Raw genomic sequence first — 12,955 nt, 5'->3', positions numbered from 1 at the left:
TTTCAGGGAAGACCTTGCATTTTCCAACATGACAATGCCAGACTACATACTACATCAATTACAACATCATGGCTGCGTAGAAGAAGGATCCGGGTACTGAAATGGCCAGCCTGCAGTCCAGATCTTTCACCCATAGAAAACATTTGGCGCATCATAAAGAGGAAGATGCGACAAAGAAGACCTAAGACAGTTGAGCAACTAGAAGCCTGTATTAGACAAGAATGGGACAACATTCCTATTCCTAAACTTGAGCAACTTGTCTCCTCAGTCCCCAGACGTTTGCAGACTGTTATAAAAAGAAGAGGTATGCCATACAGTGGTAAACATGGCCTTGTCCCAACATTTTTGAGATGTGTTGATGCCATGAAATTTAAAATCAACTTATTTTTCCCTTAAAATGATACATTTTCTCAGTTTAAACATTTGATATGTCATCTATGTTGTATTCTGAATAAAATATTGAAATTTGAAACTTCCACATCATTGCATTCCTTTTTTATTCACAATTTGTAGTGTCCCAACTTTTTTGGAATCGGGTTTGTTTGTCAAACCTCAAGCTTTCATATAAACCAACAACGTTAAATCCGCTTATTTTACCTTGTCACGTGGTACGCGCCAGGCATGTCCTCTCTCTCCCTTACTTTTTGCCATAGCTATTGAGCCGCTCTCAATAACACTTATACTCTGCAAGGGAATTGAGTATAAACTAGCCCTATACAGTGATGATTTATTACTTTGTTACTGACCCAGTTACTTCTATCCCTGCAATAATATGCCTACTGGATGATTTTGGCAAATTTTCCGGATATAAACTGAACCTGCAAAAGAGTGAATGCCTACCCATGATTCAGCATGGTCAAAAAATAAAACAAACTGACATTCCCTTTCATTTGGAGGTTCAAAATTCAAATATCTTGGAGTAAATGTTACTCGGGCTAACTTTACGCCCTTAATTTCATACATGAAGTCAGCTTTTCAAAAATGGGCTGCTCTACCATTGTCTCCACTTGGTAGAATAAATACGGTAAAAATGAACATTCTTCTAAAATTTCAATTAGGGTTGGGTAAGATGTGAATGTTATAAAATGTAAAAGTGCAATTTTGCAATAAAAATTCTATGGCAAAAAATATTGTTAGGCTGCATGAATTTGGACAACTGGAACCGGGAACACTTCCCATAACATCCGATGTACTTGTTGCATCGTAAGAAAAATAGCGACTACACTTATATTCTCTCTGCGCTATATAAATAAAGGCTATCCAGTCTGGTCCGAGCCAACAGAAGGTTTGCTGTGGCACAAGTCTCACAAAATTTTAATGATGTTATGAGAGGAATGTGTCACAACACACACTGCATCACACTCTGCTGCATATGGTGCTGCGTAACACTGTCCACTGTTTAAAGTGCCTACAATGGGCATGCAAGCATCAAAACTGGACCTTGGAGCAGTGGAAGGAGGTCGTCTAGTCAGATAAATTCTGGGATAATGACAAGCCGGTGGAGGGAGTGTGATGTTCTGGGCAATGTTCTGCTGGGAAACCCAGGGTCTGGCCAAACGTGTGGACATAAAATACCAAATTTGGCATATTATAAAGCAGTGCTGTAGTTAGTACAGAATTTAAGTTAAATAAAAATATAAAGCTATGAAACTTTACCTTTAGCAAAATCGATTTGCTCTGGAACCAGTAATAGATTAATAAGACCAAAGACTGTCCATTTGATTATACCCACAAATAATTATTATCTCATGTTTAAAGACTATCTACAGGATATAAGAGCCAGCGGCAAATTCCCAAAGGACTGGCCTAGATAAAGCTGTTCTTGGCAGGTACATGAACGCTGATCGGCCGCTGACTGCCTGGAGCTCAAATCTGTGAAAATGACTAAACAAATGTTCAAATAGGCGCTATGTTTATATCAGGGCTTTGAACCGGTTCAAGGAAGGAAAACAAAAAATGGAAATGAATGAAATTTTAACAGGAACATGAAAACATAATCAAGTTTAAACGTTCTGAACAGAAACACTTATTTGAAATTACCATTAACCAGTTAATAACATTATTTTATCATTCTGTTTAATGTTTTCATTTGGTAGTGAACCAGTCATGAATTCAAATAGTGTGGCCTATGCAAATGTGATGTTGACACATCCAACATGAGGGAAATGCCCAAACTCAGTTGTCAAGTCACCCTATGTAAGCCGCAAACAATGTATTACTTTTTGTTATGCTGCTTTGAAACAATGTGTATTGTGAAAAATGCTATTCAAATAACTATATAAAAAAATCCAATAATTGAACAGTATTAGATGTTTATATGTATATATAATTTTATAAGAAGTTATTTGAATAGCACTTTTCACAATACACATTGTTTCAATGCAGCATGATGTTAATGTTTATATCTATATGTGAATATCTTCATGTGTTATAGTCGCATTCAGCAGTTTGGAGCTGGGTATGTATACTTATATATCATTTTAAATAGAGAGAGAGGCGCAATAATATTGTTTACATTTTGCAGCAATATAAATAGTTGCGCCACTGAGATCTGTGGCCTGTTGCACAAAGCCGGTTTCAGTTGCTACCCAGGTAAGTTCAAGATTAGTTTGAGCAAACTCTGGTTTTTCAGGCTTATGAAGGTGGATTGTTTTTTAGCGGGGTTCATTGCTATGGTAACTTACGCTTCACGGCTAACCTGCTCCGGAGCAGGTTTTATTCTGAGTTAGAGATCACAAACCCAAACTCGACCAATCAGCTTTGAGTAAAGTGACATGTATCTGATGCAATCAAGTCACTCCCCCTGTATCTCACTCCAAATTATATCAGTTTATAGTGAAAACATTTTAGAGACAAAATTGCTCAGCATTTGCTGTTAATTATTCATTATATTTATATTAAATAAATTAAAATTATGAATAATTCATGACATATTCATATAATAAGGCCTATTATATTAATTAACAATATTAAACTTTGCTTTTAAATTAAAATAAATATAATACATGCATAATATATAAAGCTTTTAAACAGATTAAGCTTACATTTATTCTTTTGAACTCTTTGTGAAACTATATTAATTATTTTGTCTATTTGTTTGATTCACATGCATTGATATAGTCAGATATTTTCTTTCAGCTGCCTTCTCAAACTTTCACTGCATCAGTGTTTATTCCTGCTTTGTAAATGCGTTTAATTTCATATTTTTCATAACGATCTCTTAATCTTCGGAAGAGACATGAATTGCGCGGCTCTCTCGCGAGAAGTGAATCAAACTGACGTTCTCTTTGTTCCGTGTGATTGGCTGTTTGCCGCACGTGTCACACTTTCAGGTGCACGAGCTTTGCAAACTCTGGATTAAACCTGAGTTGACAGAGAAAGTTTATACCGAGCGTTGTGCAACAGTTGACCCTGATCTAAACCAGGTTGGATTTATCTGGATTTCTCAACTCCAAACATACTCTGTACTGTCCTTTTAAATGACAAACACTGACAAATATATAATTCTCCTAAAATATGAAGAGTGAATTGATAATACAGGATTGTTTCAGCCATACAGTAGGACACATACTGAATTTAGTAGTGATTTTGTTTCTATGGTGTTGCTAACTGGTAGGACCTACTTAAAATAAGAGCAACTAGTGGAAAAACACAAACATGTTAATGTTTGCATATTATGGTTGTTAAACAGAAAAAGTACAACTATTTAAAATGACAAACATCTGTAAAAGCAGGTGAAATATGGAAGGAAGACCTTTAGGATGAAGGCTTTGGTATTGACTTTGGTATTGCAAAAGAAATGTTGGTAACACTTTCTATGAAGACCATGCTTATAATGATTTATAGTCATATTTATACTTATTTATAAGTAAGTATTACTATTCTATAAATATATTTATAAAGACTCATTAAGATCTATACTGCATTATAAGAACAGTTATAGATACATTTACATTATTTTTATAATTACTTATAAGCCATGCATTTGCTTTTTCAATGTGCATGCTCATAAGTCATAATAAACTGATTTATAAATGATCAAATATAAAATAGTTCCAGAGACACTTGTTTGCTGTATCAACTAGTTATTATGTCTTTAATGGCTAAAGTTTGCATTAGAGGTAATGAGTGGTAATTTTGATTTGTTAAAATCTATATCTCCTCAGCCATTTGCATGGTATTGCTTAGTTTGGAATTATACTTTAAAAATATTGCTGCAGTGTTTTGCTAGTATGTAACATTAAAAAAGTTACTTTTTTTCAACTGTTTGTATTAATGATTTCTTTTTTTATTACAGGAATTGTTCATTAATTAGATTTACAAGTAAGCAACTTAAAATGTAAAATGAGCACATATTTGTGATTTCTTAACATTTGATTTATGTTTTCACTTTACTTAAAGCCAACAATGATGCATTTATAGAGATTAGTAACTATTATTACTCACAAAAAGTATTATAAGAACACAACACGGCTATTAATAACAATATATTCACTAATTTGACAGAAATAAATCTGAATAAAAAGTCATTGTAACTATAACAGCAATGCAAGCTGCATCTTTATAAATACATTCATGGAACCATACAACGGACTAATTAATACTTATAAATCAGTGTATAATGAATTATGAACATGCATTAAAAAAGGAAAATGCATGACTTGTAAGTAATTATAAAAATAATATAAATGTAAATATAACTGTTCTTATAATGTGGTATAGGTCTTAATAAGTCTTTATAAATATGTTTATATAATAGTAATACTTGCTTATAAATAAATATAAATGGAGCTATAATTCATTATAAGCATGGTCTTCATAGAAAGTGTTACCGAAATGTTTTATAAATATCTGACCATGTTAACAAGCAGGGACATTTCTCTGAAACATTACAAACAATTTTTTGAAATAATAAAATGAAACTCAGGACATAATTGAAATATTTGTTTTAAAGATACATATTTTTATTTTCTGTTTTCATCATTTTAATACATAGTTTATTATTATAAAAAGTATCAAGTACATATTGTACATAGTTATTTCACAACTAATGGCAAGTAAAATTGTGGCATGTTTTGTTACATGTCTGATAAGATACTGTTGTCCTAAAATGTGTTACTTTTTGCTTCACAGATTGAATTCCTATTTCAAGTTTTTTATTGTAAGAGACCCATTTGAGCGCCTCATATCTGCTTTCAAGGACAAGTTTGTGAAGAACCCAAGATTTGAACCCTGGTACAAACATGACATTGCCCCAGCCATCATTCGCAAATATCGCAAAAGTCACCATGATGATAGTGAAAGTGTGGGTCTTCAGTTTGAAGACTTTGTTCGGTACTTAGGTGACAAGCCAGGACGACAGCACTTGGACAGGCAGTTTGGTGACCACATTATTCACTGGCTGACGTATGCTGAGCTGTGTGCTCCTTGTGATATTTCCTACAATGTTGTGGGACACCATGAGACTCTGGAGCTTGATGCTCCTTATATTCTAAAAGCTGCTGGTATTGCTGACCTGGTGTCATACCCCAATATCCCACCAGGGATAACCCGCTACAACCGCACCAAGGTGGAACGCTATTTTACTGGAATCAGCCAACGAGATGTTCGTCGCCTCTATGCTCATTACCAGGGAGACTTCAGCCTGTTTGATTACCAGAGACCTGCCTTCTTATTGGACTGATGTACAGATTTCCTGATATTTTTTAGGCTATTTTTTATGGACTTTTTAGCTTACCGATAAAATTGTGGATGCCTCAAAAATAGTGTTCAATTGCCTGACCTCCATGATGGTGTATATATTGTTCTTTTGCACTGATCTGAGACATAATTAGTTACTTTACACATAATAATAGTATTTATGTATTTACATGATGTTTGGATTTGGCTTGGTCAAGGATCTGCACAAGAGGGTAACTTCAGCCATAAATTACTAGGATCCAACAGTGCAGCAGTAAAGTTTATATTTCCGTTTTGTCTTTAGTTTATGTTTTGACTACTTTTCATTGGTTTTAGAGTCTAAGCTTGATGGTAATTTCTGTATTTGCCATATAATGATTAATTGCCATAATATTATTTAGAAAAGTTTTATGGATTTCATTAACTGATTTTCAGACATAGTATATACTATTATATTATATTATAAAATAGTATTTAAAAAGTTAAGTTAAAATGTTGACAATATTTTTTTGACACCTTGCAGGGTTTTTTTTTTTTTTTTTGTAATACCAGTTTACTTATGAACTTATAATATTTAAATCTTTTTATACTTAAAGTATGGTAGTACTGATAGATCCCAAAATAGATTTTAATAAATCTTATAATAATTTTGTTTTTAACAATGTTCAGTTTCATTTTGGCCTATCATAGATCAGCCTTTATCTTGAAACTAACCTTATATACACTCTGTGTTAAAATATCACTTCAATATCTCTTCAGATATCTTTCTATTTTGCAAAGCTACCTTTAAATCAGATTATGACTTGCAGAATAGTTCAATGCCATGATAAAAGCCTTTTTTTTTTTTTTTTTGTGGGTGAATGTTTATCCCCTGTATGAATATGTAGATCAATAGGAATGCACTGTTTCAGTGGACAATTTTGTGCTCAATATTTGCATTTGGTGGCATTAGAGGAATATTCCAGGTTCAATACATTATAATTTGGGATATAGTGATCTTGGAGGAGATTTAACATTCAAAAATTAATTATAAAGTGCAATTATGAACTTTTTCCTATTAAAAAAAATAAAAAAATTCAAAGTTGAACTTACAGGTTCTAAAAAAAAATCCCTTGGTTCCCTTTCAGTCGGTCACTCTTGACGTCATGTCGGATGACCGACGAATAAGAATCTCGCTAGAGAGGCCAATCTACTTCAAGTGTAACTAAAAAGAGCCAATGCACATTGGCATGCAATGATTTGCAGCAGCTGCTCTGCCTCACAGCGTGGGTATATAATGAGCAGCAGGTGCATTGCATCTTTAGTTTTTCGCTTCGGAGCCGAGCGATCTATACTCTCTCTACAAGTAGTGTACTATTGTACAAGTCAGCTCTTCAGGAAGAAGCTTTCTGTTGAGGTGTTGGTGTGATGGCATTTACAGCGGGGTTGGTTGTCTTGTTTTCAATCACAGCTGGTAAGAGTTGTGCTTTCAAAGAGACTTGAGAGCACACTACAGGCTACACTATTCCCTGTGGTGTTGCCGCGGCTATTCCCCTGTGTGCTTCAGCACCAAAGACAGCAGATTCCTGAAAGAGCTTACACGGGTTTGAGCTTGCGTCTTTTTAAAGATGACATTCAGCCCTTGTGTTTCTGGATGCGGTCGTTTCCTGTCCTCACTGAAATAGCTTGGGTGACTTGAGTGCTGAGGGCTTGTCCTTCGGGGAACCAACCCCATAGGGACCCATCCCCTCTAGCGCATTGCAAGCAGTGCAGCTTCTGGATGGGATTGCTGGTCCTTCTCATGGGGGAACCTAGCGTTTCATTTGGGGCTCCAGCTGAGGATCAGATGTCGATCGCTGCATCGGAGGGAGGGCTGTTATGCTCTGGAAATGAGGGTGATGCTGAGCATCCCACTGTAATGGTGTGTGCCTATGCTGACTCAGATTCAGAGTTCACAGCCATGCTTTCCTGGGTCTTTTCCGGTTGTGTATGGAAAACTTGGCAGTATGGAGCTATATTGGTGCCAAAATATGGAATGCCAAAAGTGCCAAAATCTGCATAAAGTTTTTTTCCTCTCTCAGTACCCTCAACCATGGGGTGGCTGTGCGCAGACCACACCCACCCTGCATGTGAGACCAAGGCACTCGTAATGCACAAAGGTAGTTCTGAGCTGGGGTTGAGCTGTGCTTGTTGACTAACCGCGATCAAGGTCACAGCGCAGGCCCTTGGCCAGACAATGTCCACCTCAGTGGTCCAGAAGCGCCCCCTGGCTTACCTTGCAGAGTTGCGAGAGGTCATCAAAGTACGCTTTTCTCAATGCTCCCATCTCACAAGGTGGCCTTTTCGGTGACACTGTCAAGGACTGAGCCCAGCAGTTCTGCGCAGCCAGGAGCAGACATGGGAGCTTCCCCCGACGTACCATCAGAGTTCCTTGTGGGCCGCCCCTTAGTCTGCTTTGTACAGCCTGCTCTATTTTGTCCACCGCAGGAAGACGATGCCACACGTCTCTGCTGCTGTTTAAGTGGTTGGTGAAATATCACCCCTGAGACGGGCGACCCGGAGATAGGGGAGGCTGCTCTCCCCCGGAGGAGGGCCGGACAGAGAATCCTTTGAGTCAAAATTCTGTTCTGCCACTGGAGTCACAGTGGTACCCAAATTCTCAAAAAAGAGCAGTTCCTCTATCTCTGGGCCCCAAGAGGGCACTTCATCTAGTGGTGAAGAACGCGATAGAGCCGGTCCCTCTAGCCGATATGAGGTCGGGTTTTACAGCCCCTACTTCATTGTACCCAAGAACAGCAATGGGCTACGGCCAATCTTGGACCTGCAAGTGTTGAATTGGAGCCTTCACAAGCTACCGTTAAAAATGCTCACCACTGGCTGGGGTGCCACATACAACAGGCATGCAGTATCAGGGGTATGGATGGGCCCCCAACTGCATTGACACATCAACTGCCTCGAGTCCAGCTGATTTGGAGAGAGTTCGGGGAGGCTCAGGTAGACCTGTTTGCCTCTTCAGAAACCTCTCACTGCCAGCTGTTTTACTCCCTGTCCGAGGGAACACTCGGCATGGATGCACTGGCACACAGCTGGCCCCGGGGGCCAACGCAAATATGAGTTTCCCACAGTGAGCCTACTTGCACAGACCCTGTGCAAAATCAGGGAGGACGAGGAGTAAGTCTTGTTAGTTGCGCCCTATTGGCCCAACCGGACCTGGTTCCCAGAACTCATGCTCCTTGTGACAGCCCCTCCCTGGCGCATTCCTCTGAGGAAGGACCTTCTTTCTCAGAGATGGGGCACCCTATGGCACCCGCGTCCAGACCTCTGGAAACTCCATGTCTGGTCCCTGGACGGGAAGGTTCTAGGTGACTTAACCCCTGAGGTACTTAACATCATCACTTCGGCACGAGCACCGTCTATGAGATGCGCTTACGCTTTGAAGTGGAACCGGTTCGTCAAATGGTGTTCTTCTCACTGAGAGGACCCCTAAAGATGTTTGATCAGTGCCGTGATTTCCTTCCTGCAGCATGGGTTTGAGCGAAGGCTGTCTCCCTTCACCCTCAAAGTGCATGCTGCTGCAATATCTGCATATCACATCCACATAGATGCCAAGTCAGTTGGGAAGCACAACCTGGTTGTCAGGTTCCTTAGGGGGCAAGACGGTTGAATCCTCCTCAACCCCGCTCCATACCCTTTTGGGAGCTTGCTCTGGTGCTCTGAGTACTTCAGAATGCTCCCTTTGAGCCCTTGCAGTCAGCAGACTTAAAGATTCTGTCTATGAAGACTTTGCTACTGGTTGCATTAGCCTCTATCAAGAGGGTATGGGACCTGCAGGCATTTTCGGTCAATGAGTCGTGCCTAGAGTTTGGGCCGGGTGACGGCCATGTGTCAAGTCAAGTCAAGTCACCTTTATTTATATAGCGCTTTTTACAATGTAGATTGTGTCAAAGCAGCTTTACATTGATAACTGGTACATTGTTTGGCTGCACAGCAGCTCTTAAAGAATAGTGTCAATGCAGGCAGATCAAAGCACTGTTGAATATCAAATGTCAAGTGTCCCCAACTAAGCAAGCCAGAGGCGACAGCGGCAAGGAACCCAAACTCCATCAGGTGACATCAGGTGGCAGACAAGTGGCAAATTGGTGTTAAAATGGAGAAAAAAACCTTGGGAGAAACCAGGCTTAGTCGGGGTGCCAGTTCTCTTCTGGCCAACAGTGCTTTGTTACAATTCAGGTTGCTATCATAAGTCCAATAGGATCGCAACATTAAAAGTATTTATTTCAGTTCCATCCAATTGAGGATCGAATTGAGGATCACGCCGGTATGGACGGTTGTTGAGGAACTGTGTCGTGGCTGTCGTGTCGATGAGGCCCTCACAGTGGATGATCAGTGGACTGAGACCCCGGCCCGGCTATGTACCCTAGGTTCCTAGCACTCCCTTCAGGGACCAGGTGGTGAACCTGCAAGCTCTGTCCCTTGAGAAGGCAGACCCAGCCCTGGCTTTGCTCTGTCTGGTCCACACTCTGTGACTGTACATAGACAGAAGACAGAGCCTTCGGACCTCAGACCAGCTCTTTCTCTGTTACAGAGGCCAGCAGAAAGGAAAAGGCTGTCTCCAAGCAGAGGTTGGCCCACTGGATAGTGGATGCCATTGCCTTGGCTTACCAAGCACAAGGCGTGCCCTGCCCGCTTAGGTTGCATGCTCATTCTACAAGAGGCGCTGCATCCTCCTGAGCGCTGGCTCGTGGCGCCTCGCTGACAGATATTTGTAGAGCTGCAGGCTGGGCGACACCAAACAGATTCTCGCTAGATTCTATAGCCTACGTGAGGAGCCGGTCTCCTGTGTTCTCACCTCAAATGGGTAGAAGCACTGTGAGGCCCGGCTCAGTGTCGGCTTGCTGCACCAATTCATGCGCTGATTGCTCCAGAAGAGTCCCTTCAGGCAAACCCTGTTGAGTCCTCCATCACCCTCAGACCTATATCCCGCTGAATCCTTGAGACCCGGGTTTTGGCTGGGTGCCATATGTGAGACCCTGCGGGGATCTCATATGTGTATTTTTCCACAGTTGCTCCTGAACAGAAGCCCATGTTTTTCCCTTGGGAGAACCCACTTCTTACGAGGTTGGAGTCACCCCAGTAACTTCCATATGTAGTACAGTCCTACGGGGTTAGTCCATATGTACATCTCCACATAACTCATTCGGGGAAGGATGTGGCTTCTGCAGCGTTCCTCTTCCAGTAGGAAGGGCATGCTTTTCCAGTGTTGTCCAGTAGTCTCACTGAGTGGGTTATGCAGAACAGCAGTGATTGACATACTCTGTGTAAGCCCTGTTCGGTCGTCCTATTAGGCAAGATGGAGAAGGAGGCTTGCTCAGGGCACTGGATATGGGCAGCAGCTGTGGCCCTTTGGTAGGGATTCCTATTCGTCAGCCATCCGACATGATGTCGAGAGTGACCGACTGAAAGGGAACATCTCGGTTACATATGGTAACCCTCATTCCCTGAAGGAGGGAACGGAGAAAACACGTCCTGTCGCCACAACTGCTGTACCCTGCTGCGTGGCCGGATTACCAAGATGGCTCGGCTCCTCAGCGAAAACCTAAAGATGATATGCACCTGCTGCTCATTATATACCCACGCTGCGAGGCAGAGCAGCTGCTGCAAATCATTGCATGTGCATTGGCTCATTTTATACACTCGAAGTAGATTCGTTGGTCATCCCTATGTGACATCTCCGTTCCCTCCTTCAGGGAACGAGGGTTACCATATGTAACCAAGACATTATTTGGCAGTTCTTATTTAAAACTTTCTTGTGGTCAAAAGGGTTCATATTAGAACCTGGACTACTGTCAAGGTTCCTTTATGAACCTTTTTAAAATTGACTGAAGAGATGTATTTTGTAATTATCTGAGGCCTGTGGTCTTGGAACATGTTGATCATGCACAAAAATTGAACTTTTTATTTTTTACAGCTTCAAAATCATGCCTTCAATGCTTGAATAATTACAGACTACGCATATCATAATTGTTCTTATTTCACCTTTTTTACATTAGACATGATCAAGTGGTGCACACATCCTGCTGCTTGCACTTCAAAGTGTGTGTGGCAAGCAGGACGAAGCCAAGAGCCGTGAGAATGGGGATGAATGGACTCTCGAGGCGGTGGGCTGGAGTGAGTTGCAAGGGGGACGGACGAACTCGCTGCTGGCCACCTGGGTTGTGGTGGGGCGGCTGCCATCCATGAGTGAGTGGAGTCGCCGCCGCTGTTTGCCGAGGCTGGAGCCTGCTGCCGTCCGCCATGATGGGGAGGAGCAGGGAATGGGGGATTCCTGCCGGCTGCCCGAACCCGGAGGGAGTGGAGTCGCCGCCCCCTTGCAACTCACTCCATCCCACCGCCTCGAGCGTCCAAGGTGGAAGACTCTGCACAGCCATGCTCGATGGCACCGCGGGAGTAGAGCGCAGTCTCGTGGGAACCCCCGGCCTGTGGCAAGCAGGACGAGGCCGTGAGAACAAGGTGAGGCAGGTGGCATGATTGATGAGTGACACCTGCGCACTGCACCGGTCTCGAGTTTCTCATGGAGGAGCTCTGGGAGCATAAAAGGAGGAGTGATGACAGTGACGGACGAGAGAGGACTGTTTTTGTTATGTTTTGTTTATGTGTGTGCGACAGTCGTCCGTGAGGGACTGCCGCTTTTACTTTCGTTTTGTTGTTTGTTTATTTTACATTATATTAAAGTGTTGAACTTGCGCCGGTTCCTGCCTCCTCCTTCCTGATTTACGAACTGTGTTACAGTGTGTAATGGATTTTGTGCAAGACAGACATTTGGAAATCCAGTACTATGTGTTGTGTACTTTTGTGCACACTTTGTGTAAGTTATGACAAAGTGCAAAATAATATCAGAGCTTTGTATCATTCTTGAATGAGTGTGGCTCATTCATAAAAACAGTCCCCAGCAAACATTGGTCCCTGGCCAAAAATAGTCACGGTAGAATGGCATAAGTTGATAAAAATATGCAGTGGTGTATAAAATACTTGAAAACCATACTTGAGTAAAAGTATAGATATCTTACCAGAAAATGACTTTGGTAGAAGTTAAAGTCACTGTTTAGAATGTTACTAGAGTAAAAGTTTTAAAGTATGTGATATTTTTTGTACTTAAGTACGAAACGTTTTTTTTTTTTATATTAAACGCACTTAAGTATTGAAAGTAAAAGTACAAGTAAATGTAAAATACAAAAGGAGCAAAAAAAATATTATTAAAAATTGTTCTATACACAGTTTGAGCAGCAAGATTGTGTTT

The 12,955-nt window shown here is 40.9% G+C and overlaps 1 protein-coding gene across 3 annotated transcripts in view; it reads left to right on the top strand.

The window, feature by feature from the left end:
- Window positions 1–12,401, top strand: part of chst10 (carbohydrate sulfotransferase 10) — a 56,171-nt gene extending 43,770 nt beyond the window's left edge. For all 3 annotated transcript variants that reach the window (XM_051897017.1, XM_051897036.1, XM_051897026.1), the window contains one exon: window positions 5,134–12,401. In XM_051897017.1, coding sequence (XP_051752977.1) covers window positions 5,134–5,683 — 550 coding nt within the window. In that variant the 3' untranslated portion in view covers window positions 5,684–12,401. The remainder of the gene's footprint in view (window positions 1–5,133) is intronic.
- The last annotated feature ends 554 nt before the right edge of the window (window positions 12,402–12,955 follow it).

The sequence above is a fragment of the Ctenopharyngodon idella genome, chromosome 1 (assembly GCF_019924925.1).
Source record: "Ctenopharyngodon idella isolate HZGC_01 chromosome 1, HZGC01, whole genome shotgun sequence".
Taxonomy (NCBI): domain Eukaryota; kingdom Metazoa; phylum Chordata; class Actinopteri; order Cypriniformes; family Xenocyprididae; genus Ctenopharyngodon; species Ctenopharyngodon idella.
Note: the sequence above shows the minus strand (reverse complement) of the source record. Positions and strands in the feature narration are given on the sequence as shown.